Source organism: Saimiri boliviensis, chromosome 20 (assembly GCF_048565385.1).
Source record: "Saimiri boliviensis isolate mSaiBol1 chromosome 20, mSaiBol1.pri, whole genome shotgun sequence".
Taxonomy (NCBI): Eukaryota; Metazoa; Chordata; class Mammalia; order Primates; family Cebidae; genus Saimiri; species Saimiri boliviensis.
Window position 1 is genome coordinate 7,722,275 of NC_133468.1, and position 17,473 is coordinate 7,739,747.

Consider the following 17,473-nt stretch of genomic DNA (forward strand, 5'->3'; position numbering starts at 1 on the left):
TTCCAGGGCGCTCATTCCCCGTAAAGCCCTCCTTTAGATGGCTGTTCTGCCAGCAAAGGCAACTTTAGTAGCCCTGGAGGCAGCCGTTCCACTGTCAATCAGCCCTCCGCAGAGAGCTCAACCTGGCAGACAAGACCACCTGGTTGGGCAGCCTCCGGGAGACGCGGTCTGCAGGGACTACAACCACCTGCAAGCCTGCCAGAGCGCGGCCCGCCGCGGGGTGCAGTCCTCGCTGCCCTAATGCGCCCAGAAAGGGCGGGCGGTGGGGCTCCCCTCCGAGGCTAGGACCCGCGGCCCGAGCAGGTGCCGGCCACGCCCTGGTCCAGGTTGGCTCCAGGGATGGAGACACGTGGGTTGCCGGGAGCGTAATCCCTCCCGAAGTCTCGGCCGGGCGCCTTGTCTTTTGTCACTGGAGTCTCCCATCCTCCACCTGAAGAAGGCTTCCATTCCGCAGACTTGAAAACTGAGGGTCAGAGAATGGCCCAAAGTGGGGAACCAGGATCTGCTGACCCAGAGCAGCTCTCTATTATCTACCTCCGCGCCCACCAGGGCTGGGGGAGGAGACACACTCTCCGGAAGGCGAAGATTCTCTGAACGACCACGGGGTCGTATTATTTCCCCTGTTTCACAGACGAGGCAACGGAGTCACTCCTCCAAGGTCACGGAGGCCGCCAAGCCCCAGGCGCCGCGCCCTTACGCACCCCTGGCCGCCTGACGCCGGGCGGGCGCGGCCGAAAGAGGCTCCTCCCCGCCCGCGCCACCCGCGCTCCCGCCCGCGCCACCCGCGCTCCCGCACGCGTGGTGCGGTCCAGGCAGCTCCATTGGCGCGGGGCCGGGGCGGGGGTCCTGGAAGCTGCGCAGCCGGCGTTGGCCCCGCGCGCCGGGGTGGTGAGGTCCGCGGACGGTTCCCCTGCACTGGGCCGGAGAGGGGCCGCGGCAGGCGGCGCGCGGGCCGCAGCCGCACCGGGAGCCCGGGCTGCAGCGGGAGCGACGCGCCGGCCGCCGGGTGGGGGTCGAGCCCCGCCGCGGCCCCAGGTAACGCCCGGCCCGGACCCTGCGCCGAGCGCCCCGGGCGCGGGGCCGGCCAGCTCGCGGCGGTAGGGGGCGGCCGCGGGCCGGCGGAGGAGCGCGCGCGGGGGCTTCCCGCCAGGCCTCTGCCGGCGCCCGCACGGCGGGAACTCGCGGTCCAGGGCCCGGCAGCAGGAGCCGCGCGGCTCTTCTCCCGGCCCGCTAGGTCCAAACTCCCCAGCTCGGGGAGCCCCGGGGAACTTAGAGCCCCCGCGTGCCCTGCGCCCCGCGCAAGTCCTGACCGCCACCCCGGCGAGTCCAGGCTGCGGCTGGGACCCAGGTGGTCCGGGACCGCGAGCCGGAGACGCGCCGCAGTTCTTTGGCCTCGCCATGTCCGTCCTAAACATTTCCCCGACGCCCCCTGTGCCAGCTGCTGGGGAGCCAGAGCGGCCTGAGCCCTGCCCTGGAGCGGCTGCAGGTCCGGGGAACAGTCCGCTGCACCCCAGCGCCGTCCTTACTGCATTCTGGATGTCGGAACGCCGCAGGGTCTGGAGAGGGTCCGTGTCTTGCCCAAGGTCACACAGCTTCCGTTGCTTGAAAGCCACTAAGCTGGAGTCTGGCTGGTGCCGGGGGCTGGGAAGTGAGGGGAAGAGAAAGAGTAAGATGGAGGGACAATGGGGGTAGACTTGTCTTGCTGGGTCTTCCAGGGACCGCTGTCCTGCAGCCCTCGGTTTTCATCTCCGAACAATGTGGTGACAGTTCCTGCTCCGTTTGCAGAATCTGGGGGTTCCAGTATGAGAGGTGCAGGGTGGGGGGAGGAGTCAGAAAGGGGAACGCCCCCATGCCACACCCACAAAGCGCACGCCTCCAAATGCGGACCCAGACCCGGAAAGTCGGTAGGTACCGCCCATCGGCACACACACTGAGAGCCACTGTTGACCCACCGAGGAGGATGCTGTGACCCCGCTTCACACCTGGACAGACAGCCTCACAGACCTGGCTGACCTCCCCGAGGTCACAGGCTAGCCAGAGGTAGGGCGGGCCGGCCTCAGGGGCTCCGTCTCACCCCTCAGTGTAGCCCTTCACCCCCAGTGGCCTATGGGAGATGAACGCCTGCTCTGGGCACAGCCCAGGTGCTCAGGAAACGTCCTCTGCACTAGTTACTATCATTCACCCGATTTTACAGACGAGAGACTGAGGACGAGAGGAGCCGTATAACTTATCCAGGGTCTCAAAACTGGAGCCCGAATGCTGCAGGCCTAAGCTCCAGGCGGGGAGCACCTCTGCAGAGGCCCTGCCCTCGCCGCCATCTGCACCAGCAGCCACAGAAGGGAGCCAGAGCTCGGGCTCAGGGGCGTTGAGGCCGGCCCTGAGTGGAGAGAACTTAACAGAGCCTCGTCTGCTCCCTCCCTGGCGTGTGAGGCTCTGGGCTCTGGGCTGTTGCTCTGGTATCTGGGAGGTGTGAGCCCTGAGCTGGCTCTGCCAGGCTGTGCTGTGTCCCTGGCTGGTACCCTAGTCTCTGTGTCCCACCAGCTCCATCCCGGGAAGGTTCCTGGGCCCTGTCTCTTCGTGGGGAGGTTTGAGGGCCTTAGAGGAAAGAAGTGGGGTACTTTCTGACTCTGAGGGAGAGAGGCAGCCGGTTATCCCGGCTCCGGGGAAGGGGTGGGAACCCGCGCCGGGCAGGGCCCCAGCAGGAAACAGGGCCACGCCCTCCTCTTCCCGCCTCAGCCTGCCCAAGCCCCTCCCCTCTGCAGAGGAGGCCTGGGGGAGGAAGCCAGAATGTAGCATCAAGTGCTTTGTGCTGGAAGGATCAAAACTGGACCCCCTCTCTGGCTCCCAACCACTCTGATCTGGAGCCATCCCCTAGTCCCTGAGCCTCTGTGGTCTCTCCCTGGGGACATGTGCTGTTGGTTCTTCAGCAGCCATGGGGACCCCTGTGGGCATTCGTACTAAACAAACAACACTTAATGTGAGATTAGAATGAGATCCCAGGTTTGCCCCTTGATGGCTGCATGACACCCAGGTGAGTCCTGTCACCTCTCACCTCATCTGTAAAATGGGGCCAATGCTGGTAGCCAGCTCTTAGATCATGGTGAGGAGAGGATCAGGACAGGACTTGCCCAGAGCTTGTGGAAGACCCTAAGACCCCCATTTCTCCATAGAACTCACAGCAGATGCCAGAACAGAGGTGGGCTACTCCCACCTGTGGTTTCCGGGGCCCTCAGGGCCACACTTCTGGGCTCTGAAGTGAGGGGTGGCCCCTCCATGGCTCTGAACCGCTTTCCTCTTGATGAAATGAAAGTAAACACCTGCCTTCGAGGGCTTGGGTGTGGGGAGGACACGGCAGGCAAAGTAGGTGTGCAGGCCACGTCCCCGCAGCAGGGTGATTTCACATCCACCCACGTAGGTTTTTTAGGTTATGGGGAGATGTGTTATTGACCTCTGACGCTGTGGGGAAACTCAAGAGACTGGGGATTTACTGAGGGTTTCCTGGGGCCAGGACAGGGCAGGGGTTTCCTGGTCCTGCAGGACAAGGGGCAAACCCAGAGCCCCGTCCCTGGGCATCCACCACCCAGTGTGAGCCAGGCCCTAGACTTGGTGTTGTGGGCCCTGTTGGGAGCAGGGGGAGCAGTCACATGGAGATGGCCTTCTGCTTTCATGATGCAACGTGATGATAATCCTACTGGACTGAGGAAGCCAGAGCAAGCCGGCAGGGCAGGGAAAGCTCCAAGGGGGGTGGTCTTTGAGCTAGCCCCAAAGCGTAAGCAGGATTTTGCCCAGGTGAGTAGGGGATATTGACATATTAAACAGAAAGAATGCCACAGTCAAGAGGCTTGGTGGCTTAAAAGTACGGGATTAGATTGTGGCTGGTGGGTCACTTTCCTAAGATGTGGATGGTAAAGGTGGTCTCACTGTGCGGCAAGTCACTTCACCTCTTTGAGCCTCAAATCCTTATCTGTAAAGTGAGGCTGGGGTGCCTGTATGTGCCAGTGAAGCGGGACACCAAACCCTTTCAGCCAGGAGGGGAGTAAGTGAGATACACAGCAGTCGTGACAGGACTATGTGCAAATTAAATGGCACGAGGTGAAGGCTGAGGTACCTCTAGCTCTGCGTTCAAACATGGGGGTTTCAGCACAGCCAGAGACGCCACAAACAGCTTCCTCTAAGAGGTGAGATAGGAACAGAGCCTCAAATGGCAGAAAAGCAGAACAGATTGGCAGAAAGGAAAACAGAGGGCAGTCCAGGCAGGTGGTCTAGCCCGGGCAAAGGCAGGAAGGTGGCAGGGAGAGCAGGCCAGAGGAAGCACCAGCATGGTGTGAGAGGAGGGACTGGGGGGAGGCAAGCCTGAAAAGTTTGGGCAGGAAGAGCTTGTTAAGTGCAGCCCCAACATCAGGTTTCCATGCAGTTGGCAGTGGAGCCACTGTAGGCCCTATCCGTAAGGGCAGGCAGACAGTAATCTAACAAATATGTAGGTACCTTCGAATGTGGGGAGGTTTTTTTTTTTTTGAGATAAAGTCTCGCTCTGTTGCCCAGGCTGGAGTGCAATGGCCTGTTCTCGGTTCGCTGCAACTTCCACCTCCTGGGTTCAAGTGATTCTCCCGCCTCAGCCTCCTGAGTAGCTGGGATTACAGGCATGCACCTGGCTAATTTTTGTATTTTTTAAGTAGGGATGGGGTTTCACCATGTTGGTCAGGCTGGTCTGGAACTCCTGACCTCGTGATCCATCCACTTCAGCCTCCCAAAATGCTGGGATTACAGGCTCTTGAGTCACCTTGCCCAGCCTTGGGAAGGGTTTTCAAATTGCTTTTATGTGGTGGGGAAAACAGAAGATTGAAGGAGACAGTGGAGGTGAAAGAACAGTTGATGATAAGGAACTAGTTAAAGACATAACCTGATATATCCACACTTATTCTCATGCACACGTTAAGTTTTAACTGTGACGGATAGAGTTTGGCATTCCGGGTAACATCAATAGCACTGCATCATGAACTTGGTCTTGTGTTGCTTAGAGATCCGCAAACAGCCGGCTCGGTTCTGCCTTCAGTCATTGTGTTGCACAGTGATACTGATTGTTGCTGGTACAAACATTGCCATTAACATGTCTGTTACCCAAGCTTAAAGGGGATTTCTGATTCTAAGGGAACAAAAGGTTTTCTGGCTTAAAAGACTTAAGACATAGTCTTTATAATAATTTTCTTTAAAAATTTCAGTAGGTTATAATGCACAGTTTTTAAAAAAGAGCAAATGTACAATATCATCTACAATAGTCTATCCTCCTGACCCACTCCTCCCTTCCAGTTCTCCCTAAGGACAATTGTTCATCAGTTTCCTGTATACCCTGCTAGAAATATTACACGCAGATATGGTATATGTCCAATTAAAAAAACCTGATACATACTGTTACTCCTGTTCAGCATCTTGGTTTCAATTTTCATTTAAAATTTGGGATTCTGAAATATACCAAAACAGCATAGAAAATGAGCCCCCCATCCCCCTGCCCCATGGCCCACCACGCAGATTAACAGATGTTAACGCTTTGCATTGGCGCCTTGTTTATGGTGTCTTGGAGGTAGTACCATGTGACCCCAGCTGCCTCTTTGTGGCAACTGCCCAGGAGTAGTTATTGATGATATGCATGCACCCAATATAATTTGTTCGACCTGTTCTTGGATATTTAAGGAATTACTGATTTTTTGTTTGTATAGTTGTGATGGAGGTACTATCCCACTTTGTATAAAGTTTGCCCGGGTGGGGGGGCATCGAGGCAAAGGAGGACGAGGCTCCGCTCTGGGTTGGGTTCAAATGCCTGCTCCGCCACACTTCCCGCTGTGTGATCTCGGGTGAGGGAAGGCCCTCACTTTCCCCATCTGTGAAATGAACTGGCTATAGTAATCTCTCCGTCTCATAGCTGCTGAGAGGAGTAGAAAACTCAAGTATAGAGGCTTCACTGGGCTTACTTCCCAGTTTCCCTGGGCAGAGAGGTCTCCGCCGGGACACCAAATTCTCGAGCCCAGCCTAACAGCTAGAGCGCCCGGCGCCAGCAGTTTTGCCGTAAACTCCAATCCGTTCCCCGCCCCTCTTCCTCCGCCGCCACGCTGAGGGCGGGGCGGTTAAATGTCTCTGTGACGTCAGCCCCAGCAGGGCCAATCTCCCTGCCCCGCAGACGTTAGCTCGTTTGCATGGCTGGCCCGCCATTGGTCTATCGGGCAACCTGGGCCGGCCCAGCTTTTTAAAGACGCCGCGTAGTATAAACAAGGAGATGTGGGGCGGCAGGGCCATGATGTCATCGCGGTGCTGCAGCTCTTGGGGATGACGTCATCTCCGGAAAGGAGGCCGGCCCAGGGCTGTTAAATCCAGCCTAACCGCTTGGGCCGGCTTGAGGCCTCTTTCGTTCCGTCAGAGGTCAGACCCACTGCACTTCAGAATTCCAGGCAGCACCCTGTCCCCGAGGAGGGGACCATGACACAGTAAGTCCGTATTGCCGGTTCTCCTGGCGGGACCCATTTCTTCGGCAGGGAAACAGCCTCAGGGGCGCTACTAGTTCGCGAGTTTGCATAGCAAGTTCGAGTTGCAGCCGATCGGCTTTGCCCACCCTGGGGTCTCCCCATCTTTATATCAGGCCATGGGGCCCCGCCCCTTACTTTTGACTACGGCTGCGGTCACTTTAAGTGCGAAGGTGGGGGCGAGGAGGTGGTTAAAAAAATCTTTCAAGATGGCGGTCCACCAGTCACGTGCTTGGTCGCGGCGAGTGATTGGCCCTCGGGGCGGAGCTCCCGGCGCGGGGCGGGGCCACCGCGGGCTTGCAGCAGGCTACTGTTTGCCGGAGCCTCCCGGCGCGCCCCCGCGAGCCCCCTCCCGCCCGGCGCGCGACCCCGCCGCTTCGAATGTTGTGAATCAAATGTGGGGTTTGTTACATTCCGCTGCCGCCGCGGACAGTTCTTAAAGGGCCAGCCGCCGGCAGCCGCGCAGACCCAGCTGCGTCCTGCGCCGCCTCCCGCTCCCTAAGGGCCTGGGCCGAGAGAGACTGACCGCGGGTGGGCCTCGCAAGGCAGACGCCGTCGGGCGGACAACAAAGAGAGGCCCCGGAAGAAGCCGGGCTACCCCCGGACTCGGGGGTGGGGAGGGCAGCACATTGTTCCGCAGGGCGGGAGCTCTTAAAGGGTCCAGGCAGCCGCCCCCCCCCGCCCCCTGCCCAGTTTGGCCATCATAGATCGGGAACAAAGGAGTCAACGTGTGGCCGGGCGGCCAAAGGTGAGTCGGGGCCAGGGACCCCAACTCCCTATTCCCTCACCCCTGGACCTCCGGTTCCCCTCCCCTGGGAATGGGGGCAGTGATCTAGCTGGCTCCGCAGGGGTTAATCACGGGCGGTCAGCGAAATCTCAGGGATCAGGGACACCCCCCCGACCCCCAGGGCCCCCAGCGGCCGGGCCGGGTCTCCTCTCCGGAGGGTGAGCGCTGCGGTTGGAGAGGAAGGAGCCGCCCCCCTCCCCCTGCGGCCGCCACTTCCTTTGTTGTTGCTTTTGTCTCACGCCGAGCACATGGTCCGGGATCCTCGGCTCTTAAAGTCACAGCGCTCCAGCCCAGGCGCTGCAGTCTTGCCTCCCGCCCCCGGTGTCCCTCCGAGAGCGGCACAAAAGAGTGGGAGGTGGACGGGAGAGGCCCCTCCCGGGGCAGGTGTCCGCGCCTCGGCCCCCAGTACCATCCCTGGGAGGGCTGGCTGGGTAAGGTTCCCAGAGCCCCACAAGAAGCGCTTGGCCCGCGTTGGGGAGCACCCCCCTTCCCCAGAGACACTGGTTTCCTCCCCCACTAATGTGACAACCTGGTTTCCTCTTGACTCTTCTGGTTTTATTTGGGCGCTCTGGGAAGGAAGGTTTCCACCCCCATTTTACAGCTGTGCCAACTGAGGCTCTCAGAAGCAAAGGGATTTCCTTGACCAAGGTCACTCAGGGAGTCTTCTCTCCTAGTCTGGTGGTCCGGCTCTCAGTGGCCCCCAGGCACCAGAGCCTGGTTGTTTGGGGTGGGGAAGTAGGAAGGGGAGCTTCTCTTCCTGCCTGAGTCTATTCATGCCCCTAAGGTCTGACTTTGTTTTCATCTGCAAAAGGGAGTGCCTCTTCCTGCGAACAGATCCCTGGGGCCTTCAGACCAAGGTCAGGGTAGGTGCTTGGGGCACTGGACCTCAGGTGTCGGCTGCCTCTCTGCCTCTCGTGGGTGGGTGGTGGGGAGAGTATTAACTGCAAAATGCATTGCATGCCTTTGGCCCGATAGGGCTCAGCAACGGGACTCTCAAGATGGGTTCACACAGACCTCGGTGACAGCAGAGCACAGAGATGTGGACTGAGCAGTTGTTAGGAGAGGCCATCTGGCCACCCTTGCTGTTTGACCTTGAGCAAGTTGCTAGCTCCAACTCTGGGTCGTGCTTGCTTCTCTGCACCACAAAGCTAATGATGGGTGCCTGAAAGAGAGTGCCCTCCCAGCCTCCTGGATGGCTTGGAGACTCACGATTAGGTGGTTTCCTCCAACTACTGATGCCACAAGGAGTTATGGGTTGGAGGAGTTTGGGCCTAGGGGCCCAACCAGGACCAATATTGTTTTCTCTGGCTTTGTGACCTAGAGCAACTTATTTCCTTTCTCTCGGCCTCAGTTTTCTCAGCTGTGAAGTGGGTGTAACCTTTCTATGCCACCCCTGTTCCTGGCAGGGCTTAAAGAACCAGGAGCCACTCTTCCCAGCTGAGGTATTCCCCTAGAGTGGCATATCTGCCTGCTGCCTGGAAGTGGCACCCTTCAGGCTCTGCTTGAGGTTGGCAAAGGAGGTCAGCTTGTCGTATTCTCTAATAATGATCATTTACATCCAAGCTAAGGAAGACTTTACAGGTTGCTTCTGCCGTTGCCTTGGAGCAGTCCTTGATGGAAAACTGGGAGGTAGTTATTGGGCTGTTCCCATTTTACAGGTGAAGATACTGAGGCTCAGGAGGGGAAGCCCTTGCCCACTGCCTGTAGCCAAGAATCTAGCTAGAAATCAGTGTCATATGTGAGTCTGTGAGAGCTGATGCTGTTACCCACAGCTGGAGGCCCTTCTGTCTCTGGTTTGCTTTCACAGCTCCTTAGCCCTTCCCTGCCCTGAGGAGTGGGTGCCTTGGTAGGGGGCTGGCCACAGAGCAGACACCCACAGGCTTGGGCCTCTGTAGGAGTGCCTTGGGCCTGGCACTGCTCAGCCATCAGCAAGCCATCCTGGCATAAGAGGAGCAGTCAAGGCTGCTGGCTTGGTGGCTAATCAGGAGTGCTTTTAGGTCCCCTGTGCACCCACAATTCCAGCTGACTGGCCGTGGACCTCACCTCTGTCAGCCTTGGTGTCCTGACCTCCAGGAGCTGCTGGGAGGACTCACCAAGTTGGTGTGGGGGAAACAGCATGGTTATTCCGGTGACTTCCTCACCAGCAGAACTGTGAGCTCCCAGACTCTCTGAGGTTAGCTAGGGCAGAGATTCCCAAACCTAGTTATGCTATGGCAACTTCTGGGGAACTTGATAAAAATCTAGGTGCCCTTGTTCCCCAACCCTCCAAAGAGTCTGGTCCAGGAGGCCTGGGATGCACCAGGTTGTCTGTTGTTTCAGTTACTTGGGGATTTCCTGAGCCTCCCTTGGCCGTTGTTTGCTTGACTGGTTTGTTGGCAGGAATTAGAGAGGCTCTATGTGTAGACATGCATGTCAGGATGTGTGCTTGGCCCATGCCAGGGGTCACAAACCCAGTTCCCTATGGCGGGCAGGCAGAGGATGGTCCTGGGTGACCTGGAGAGAAAGCTTTTGCTCCCAGTGAGGGGCCAGGCAGAAACACGTGGGACCGGATTTGCCGTGAGAAGCCAGTTTTTTTGGTAATCTCCCAATTTTTAATCGTTGGCATTAAAGTTATAGCTGCCAGACTGTGTGGCCTTGGACCTTTGTGGTTGGTTCTGTTCCATGCACATGTATCACATTAGGCCTTCCCCGGGCTGGACACGGGTGGTCCTTGGCCCTGCCCACACCTTCTGCTGGCCGGGCCCCATCACCCACGCAGGCTTCTTTGGAGAAGTAGGGCCCGAGCTTGTGAAGTGCAGCACAGAGGAAATGGTTCTTGCCGCTGTTGGCAGGAAGGAACTAGGTGTTGAGCTGACAGTACACTGGCTCCCTGGCTGTGTCAGCAGGGAGGTGACATTGAAAGCTGAGGATCGAGGCTGCATAGGCGTTTTGTTAGATGGGGAAGGGGTGGAAGGGGCCTCCTTGTGGCAGGAACGACAAAGAGCTGGTCATGTTGGATGCACCCTTCAGCTCTGCAGGGCCTGACAGGTTCTAGAGCTTTTCCTGCCAGGGTGTCGTCCCAGCTTTGAGTTGAGTGGAACCCTGAGGTTGAGCCAGGTCCCTCGACATTCCCTACCTAGACCCTTGGCTCTGACCGGAGGCAGGAGACCCTGCCCCAACCCATTCCTGTTTAACTTCCTCTCTCGGGTTCTTGCTTCCCTTTTTTCTCGGCAGGCCCCACATCCCACTTTGAGGGCTGGGTTGGGGCCCCTAGAGCAGGGGCCTGGCTGTATGCCGGACTCCGGTCTCCCGAGGACGGGAGAGGCTTGTCTTTGGCCCACTCCCAGTTTTGACACTTGCCTTGGGGCTTTGGGCAAGTTTCTGCTTGCCGAGCCTCACTTTCCTCCTCTGTAAAGTGGGCCAGCTGTACTTTCCTTGAAAGGTAGATGAAGTCACACCTGGACAGGCACAGTGGGAGCAGGTTAAGGGAAGAAAGAATCGTGTGTTGCTTTGGACTAGAAGCCCCCGAGGGCAGGGGCAGGATAGAGCCTCTTCCCTGGCGCTAGTAAGAGGAGAACTGGATCCCAGGCCTGTTTGGCATGCCTGCTGTAGCCAACCAGAGAGAAGAGAGGATGCTGGCGTCTCCATAGGAACCCCCAGCTGCCTCCTGGAGGCCAAATTGTAGCCGCTGGTGTAAGGCAGAAGAAGGTCCCACCCAAAGCCCCTTTCCAGGACAGGGTGCCCTGGGACCCGGCCCAGCGGGAGCCTCCCAGGAGCCTGGAAGCACTCTGGCTAGCTCCCTGAGCCCTGCAACTGAGGGGAACTGGGTCCCATTTCACACAGCAGGAGGGTGAGGCCTGGGCGCCGGCAGGCTGAGCTGTCCTGGTGTGTCAGCACTGGACCCCAGGGCTCAGAGGAGGGGCATGGCTGAACACCACTGGTCCTGGGTCACACTGCAGAGGTTTGGTTCTGACCCCCATGGCACAAGCACCTGGACTCCTCGGTGCCTCAGTCTCTTTTTCTCTTTTTTTTCTTTTTTTTGAGACAGTCTTCCTCTGTTGCCAGGCTGGAGTGCAGTGGTGTGATCTCAGCTCACTGCAGCCTCCGCCTGCCTCCCAGGTTCAAGTGATTCCCCTGCCTCAGCCTCCCAAGTAGCTGGGATTACGGGTGTCTGACTGGTTTTTGTGTTTTTAGTAGAGATGGAGTTTCACCATGTTGGCCAGGTGCCTCAGCTTCCTTGTCTCCTGCCTCCTAGGATTTCGAGTCCCAGCCCAGCCCCTCCACCCCCCTGCCCCCCTGATGCGACCATGGGCTCTGGCAGTGACTAGGTGGCCACCCTCTGCCCCCGTGGGTCAGCGGCGATTCTCTGCAGGACCCAGCAGCACCCCAGGCCAGCTCTGGGGAAGGTAGGAAGGAGCCTCCCAGTCCTGGTGCTGGGGCACGCGGGCCCTGAGCTGTCTTCCCTCCCTGTGGGGGGAGTCACCCTGGCTTCTCTCCCTGTTCTGTGCATGAGTGGTCCCCCTCAGTCCTATCGGGGCCTCCTCTCTGTGGTGCAGCCCCGGCTTCGAGGGCCCCCTGGCCAGCCCGCCTGCCCGGGATGAGCGCTTACCCTCCCAGCAGCCGCCGTCCCAACCTCCACACCTCCCTGTAGAGGAGCGCCGAGCCTCGGCTCCTGCCGGCGGGAGCCCCCGAATGCTGCACCCAGCCACCCAGCAGAGCCCGTTCATGGTTGATCTCCACGAGCAGGTAGGCAGAACCCCACCTCCTGCGCCCCTAGCCCTTCGAGCCCGTCTGAGAGACAGAGGCAGCAAGGCCTTGATTTTACCTTGCTTGCTTCATTTCACATTCCAGGGAGGCATTATTAGCTCCATTTTACAGGTAGGTAAACTGAGGCCCAGGGAGAGGGCCCACTGGATGACTGGCAGAGCTAGATTCCCACAGGGCCCTCTCTGCCCTGGGGACCTGGGGGTAGGGACACAGTCTGCTCTGCACTGAAGTAGGCCCCATTGGAGAAGGGAAGGGAGCCAGCAGCTGGACCTGGCAGGATGGTTTCTCCTGAGAGTAGCGCTCTTGGCCAGCTTCCTTCTCACACTTCCCCGGCGTTCTCTCCACCCACAGGTGCACCAGGGACCCGTCCCTCTGTCTTACACAGTCACCACAGTGACAACCCAAGGCTTCCCCTTGCCTGCAGGCCAACACATCCCTGGCTGCGGTGCCCAGCAGCTCCCAGCATGCTCTGTGATGTTCAGCGGGCAGCACTACCCCCTCTGCTGCCTCCCGCCCCCGGTGAGTGAGTGTTTCCAGCTCCCAGGGCAGCCCTGGACTGGGCTGAGCTATCCAGCCATCTAGGCTGTCAGAGCGCCTTCCTAGCCTCCCCAGGAAAGCGTACACGTGTGTTCACATTCGGTAATAGAGCGTTTCAAGGTTCAGAGACCTTCCAGCAGCCCTGTACCTGCCTTACAGCTTGGCAGAGGCCCAGGAGTTGAGGCTGTGGGCCTTAAGAGTGGAGTGTCCTGCCTGGGTGGCCTAGGACAGGGATAGGCCTTCTGCAGGGTTTCTTGTGCAGGCTCTGGAGCTGCTGGGTATGTGCCCAGTGGGGGCCTTTTGCTGGGTGGCATGGCGTAGGCCTGGCCCAGAGCCCAGGAGAACGTTCTCAGCCCCCCACCCCCTCTCTCGGCAGCTTATCCAGGCGTGCACCATGCAGCAGCTGCCTGTGCCCTATCAGGCCTACCCCCACCTCATCTCCAGTGACCACTACATCCTGCACCCCCCACCACCGGCCCCACCCCCCCAGCCCACCCACATGGCGCCCCTGGGGCAGTTTGTGTCTCTGCAGACCCAGCATCCGAGGATGGTGAGTCTGGGCGTGGGTCTGGTGCTGGAGGGGGATAGCGTGGGGAAGGCGGGCAGGGACAGCCTTGTCTCACCGACTTGCGGACCCGGCCCCACCTCTCAGCCCCTGCAGCGGCTGGACAACGACGTGGACCTGCGTGGGGACCAGCACTCCCTGGGGAGCTTCACCTACTCCACCTCTGCGCCTGGCCCAGGCCTGTCCCCGTCAGTGCCCCTGCACTACCTGCCCCACGATCCACTGCACCAGGAGCTATCTTTTGGTGTGGTGAGTGCCACCCTGACCCCCACCTGGGCTCCAGGGCTGCTGGGAGGCAGGTTCCCTGGGCTGACCTGCACCTTGCCCCTCTCACAGCCGTATTCTCACATGATGCCGCGGAGACTGAGCACCCAGAGATACCGCCTGCAGCAGCCACTGCCCCCACCACCACCCCCACCACCCTACTACCCCAGCTTCCTGCCCTACTTCCTGTAAGTATCCACACATCCGCCCCAGCTTCTTTATGCCCTGTTCTCCTGGAACCTCCAGTGGTTAGACCCAAACACATCTTCAGGGGCCCCAGGGCCTCCAAAGCCATCTGGCATCCCCCCAAGCCTGACAGTCACGCCAGGCCAGCTGGGCTCTCTGCCCCACTGCAACGCCTTAGGCCAAACACCAAGGTCTCCCAGTATGAGCCACGTGGAGCTCTGGGTTCTATTTGCAAAGAGGAAGTCAGGAGAGTGGCTCAGGCCAAGCACCAAGGTCTCCCAGTATGAGCCACGTGGAGCTCTGGGTTCTATTTGCAAAGAGGAAGTCAGGAGAGTGGCTCTGTGCGACCCACTCCTGACCTTGACCCTTGGCCCCCATCCTTGTCTCTCTCTCTAGCTCGATGCTGCCAATGTCACCAACAGCAGTAGGGCCCACCATCAGCCTGGATCTGGACGTGGATGATGTGGAGATGGAGAACTATGAGGTCTCGTGGAGCCCCGTGCTGGGAGGTGGGGTTTGGGAGACCTGCAGCCCTGGGCGCCGCTGACCCCGTCTCCTGCCCGCATGCAGGCCCTCCTGAACCTGGCCGAGCGGCTGGGAGATGCCAAGCCCCGGGGCCTCACCAAAGCAGACATAGAGCAGCTCCCATCGTACCGCTTTAACCCGGACAGCCATCAGTCAGAGCAGACGCTGTGAGTAGTGCCCTGTCCCACCTCCCGCCCCTCTGAACACAGCTGGCTGCCACAAGACGCCCCTCTCAGGGGAGTCACACTTCACTGAGCCTTCCCGTGGCCCTCAGTGTGGAGGTGACACTCCGCGACCCCTCGCAGGTGTGTGGTCTGCTTCAGTGACTTCGAGGTGCGGCAGCTTCTCCGAGTCCTCCCCTGCAACCATGAGTTCCACACCAAGTGTGTTGACAAGTGGCTGAAGGTAACACGGCCCAGGCTGGCTCCTGGGTATTCCTCATGCGGTGACAGGGGGGCGGGCAGGCCTAGGGTGTTTCCCTCCTGGCCCTTGTCATCATCTTGGAAGTCCTGGCTCCAGGGGACCAAGTCCTCCCAGGTGGCTACACAGATGTGGTGGGTTGGGGTGGGTGAGCAATGCCTGACGTCAATGCCTGCGGTTCCCACAGGCCAACCGGACGTGTCCCATCTGCCGGGCCGACGCCTCCGAGGTGCCCAGAGAGGCTGAGTGAGGCCTCACAGCTGCCCGGGAGAACCCTGCCTGAAGCTCTGGAAACTCGGGTGGGGGGCCCAGGGAGGACGGAGAGGGGGTGGCCCAGGCCTGCCCTGTCACTCCTGCCTGCATCTCCAGAGCTGGTGCCAGGGTCAGCCCGGTGAGGAGCTCCTGCAATAAGCCCCTGCATTTGCCAAGCTCCAAAGACTCCCTCCCCATTCTGCCTGCCCGTCCGCCCGCCACGGAGCTGCCTGAGCGTCCATAATCTGGTCTCCCTCCTGTGCGCCCTCGGGTTCCTCTATTCCTGCTGGCACTGAGGGCCAGGGGTCTGCTCCCCCCAGTGGGGCTGGTGTCAATCCGTGGCCCCAGGATAGGCAGACAGGGCACCATCTTGGGTCAGCTGGTCTCGTGCTCTGAAATGGTGTGCCCTCTGCGCAGGTGGCACTGCCAGTCTCGTAGACAGACGGTGTCACAAGGCCATTTCATGAGCCCCAGGGCCGAATGCTCTCTCCTTGACCCCAAACAGTGAACTCAGGCTTTCAGCTCTGGGTTGGCTGCTGTGAGGGCTGAGTCTGGCTCCCTAGGGGAGCCTCAACCCAGGCACAACATTCCAGCCCCGTCCTCAGGCTAGAGGGTGTCCCATCCTAGCCCTGAGCTGGGGCGCTCATAGCCTGAGGGGCCTGTGCCGTGCCGGGAGAGGGAGCCCTGTGTTCCCAGTGGCTGCCGCTGCCAGGGATGCGGTCAGACCATGCCGATCTCTCCCTCTGTCGTTTTGCATGAACGTGAGGAGCAGCAGTTTTTGTTTATTCATTTGGCCCAAAATCGCGTGTAGGATTTGGGGATGTGGATATTTAAGACATTTTTTTTTCCTTTTGGTTTAATGGGGGCGGGTATAGGGACCAACTGGGACCGAGTGCCCAGGGGGCCGAGCACGGGCGCGCCGCCCAGCCCACATGCATGCATGCGCTGGGCTGGGCGGGGCTGGGCGCCGGCGGTCGTGGGGCAGAGTTGGGGGTCTGTGCTCAGCTGATAACTGCCATGCACTGTACTGCACACGTCCCTTGAGCCCACCGGGACCGGACGCTTTTCAGGGCATTTCTCCCTCCAGCCAGGGCCCGTTTCCCACCTGCCTGGGCAAGTCTCCTCCAAGGAAGTCCCAGGAGGATCGGGACCAGGAAGGTCATGGACCCCTATCTCTTGGGGCCTCCCAGCCTGATCCCTGCCCTCCAAGCTCTGGAGGACGCCCCTGTAGGGTCTGGCTGAGCTTCCCACCCTCTTTCCCTGGTCCTAGTCCTTTCCTGCCCTACACCCAGCTGGGGTTGCTGGCCTGAACGAACCGCGTGTGGGGCCGGCACATCCTAGCAGGCAGCCCCTGGCGCCTGCTGCCTCAGGGATGCTCCAACCACCCTCGTTCTCCCACAGCGGCCCTGGCTCCCACCTCCCGCCCCAGCCTGCCGTGGGGCCCGTCAGCCTGGTCCCACCCCCATGGAGAACCCAAAGTCTTACTGTATATAACTCCAGGTGACGTTTCTATATTTATAGCAGTGTTGAAAACCCACGTGTTTTACACAGAACCACCCTCTCCAACCCCCTCCCTTTCCGACCCCAACAAAAGGTTTTCAAACCCCTTGTGGTTCCTGGGGCAGGCGGAAACAGGCTCACAGATTGTGTGTCGGCTGCAGCAATGATTCCAACAAGCAGCTATTGGGGGGAAACAGCATTTCAAAAATCATCATTAAAAAACCAGATTTCTACAACAGTTACTTAGGATGTTTGTGATTTGCCGACCTTGCTGTAGTTACCAATGATTTCCTGTGGTCGGGGCTTGCCATTGTTTACTCTTTGATTTACCAACTTCCGGCCTAGGCATGACAGTGGGCACCTTCCCCCAGCCCCGGCTGGGCCCAGCGCCTGTGTTCTGTGTTAGAAAGGTTTTATATATATAAAATTACATATATATATAGAAATATATGTAATTTTGGGGGCCCTGTTCCTTGCACATTTTACAGTTACCTCATTTTTCCCATGTATGTATTTGAGAAAATGCTAATATATAGAGAAAATAATGGTTCTTAAAGCTTAAATGTGTGGTTTTTTCCATTCCATGGGATTCACATTGGTTTGTAGCATTTAACATAACTAGTATGTTGTATTATATATATGTGTATACTGATTGAAATTTTTAACAGATTTGTACTTTTTTTAAAATGAAAGTTGCTAGTTCTGCTTGACCAAGTAGTGCAATCATTATTTTTTTTAATATTGTTGCTGATTTCAGAGGGATATTCACTAATAAATGTATGATGTATACCAACAACCGCCCACGCTGCCTTTGGCCGCCGGTGTCTTTTTGGTGGGAGCTGGGATGGGAATGCGGCTGGGAGCAGACAGGATTGCTCTCCGCTGTGGAACTGGGGGGCCGCCAACACCCCCTCATCCATAGGGGTCTGCCAAGTCAGTTCAGTGGTGACCTTCTCTAAGCGGTCTGCTTCACATGTGAGTTAGACAGGCTTCTGTTAGCAAGTAGCAGGATTCCATTTAACTGGTTTGAGGGAAAAGTCACTTACTGGTTTCTTGTCATTTGAATCCCAAGATAGAGGCTAGGTGCGGTGGCTCAAGCCTGTAATCCCAGCACTTTGAGAGGCCGTGGTTGGTGGATCCCTTGAGGTCAGGGGTTTGAAACCAGCCTGCCCAACATGG

General features: G+C 58.6%; 1 protein-coding gene across 8 annotated transcripts; it reads left to right on the forward strand.

Annotated features, from left to right (window-relative positions):
• Positions 1-743: 743 nt before the first annotated feature.
• On the forward strand, positions 744-17,090 carry RNF44 (ring finger protein 44). Of its 8 annotated transcripts, none has more exons than XM_074390626.1 (12): positions 1,729-7,260; positions 8,111-8,162; positions 11,534-11,684; positions 11,835-12,024; positions 12,397-12,564; positions 12,959-13,132; positions 13,235-13,396; positions 13,484-13,599; positions 13,994-14,081; positions 14,168-14,289; positions 14,428-14,527; positions 14,730-17,090. In XM_074390626.1, exons 3-12 carry the CDS (start codon positions 11,578-11,580, stop codon positions 14,790-14,792), a joined length of 1,290 nt encoding a protein of 429 aa, XP_074246727.1. In that variant the 5' UTR covers positions 1,729-7,260; positions 8,111-8,162; positions 11,534-11,577; the 3' UTR covers positions 14,793-17,090. The 8 variants fall into 8 exon arrangements, with proteins under 8 accessions (XP_039316475.1, XP_074246727.1, XP_074246728.1 ...); XM_074390627.1 differs by having other exon boundaries at positions 1,729-6,476; XM_039460541.2 differs by lacking the exons at positions 1,729-7,260; positions 8,111-8,162 and adding an exon at positions 744-1,035.
• Positions 17,091-17,473: the final 383 nt, after the last annotated feature.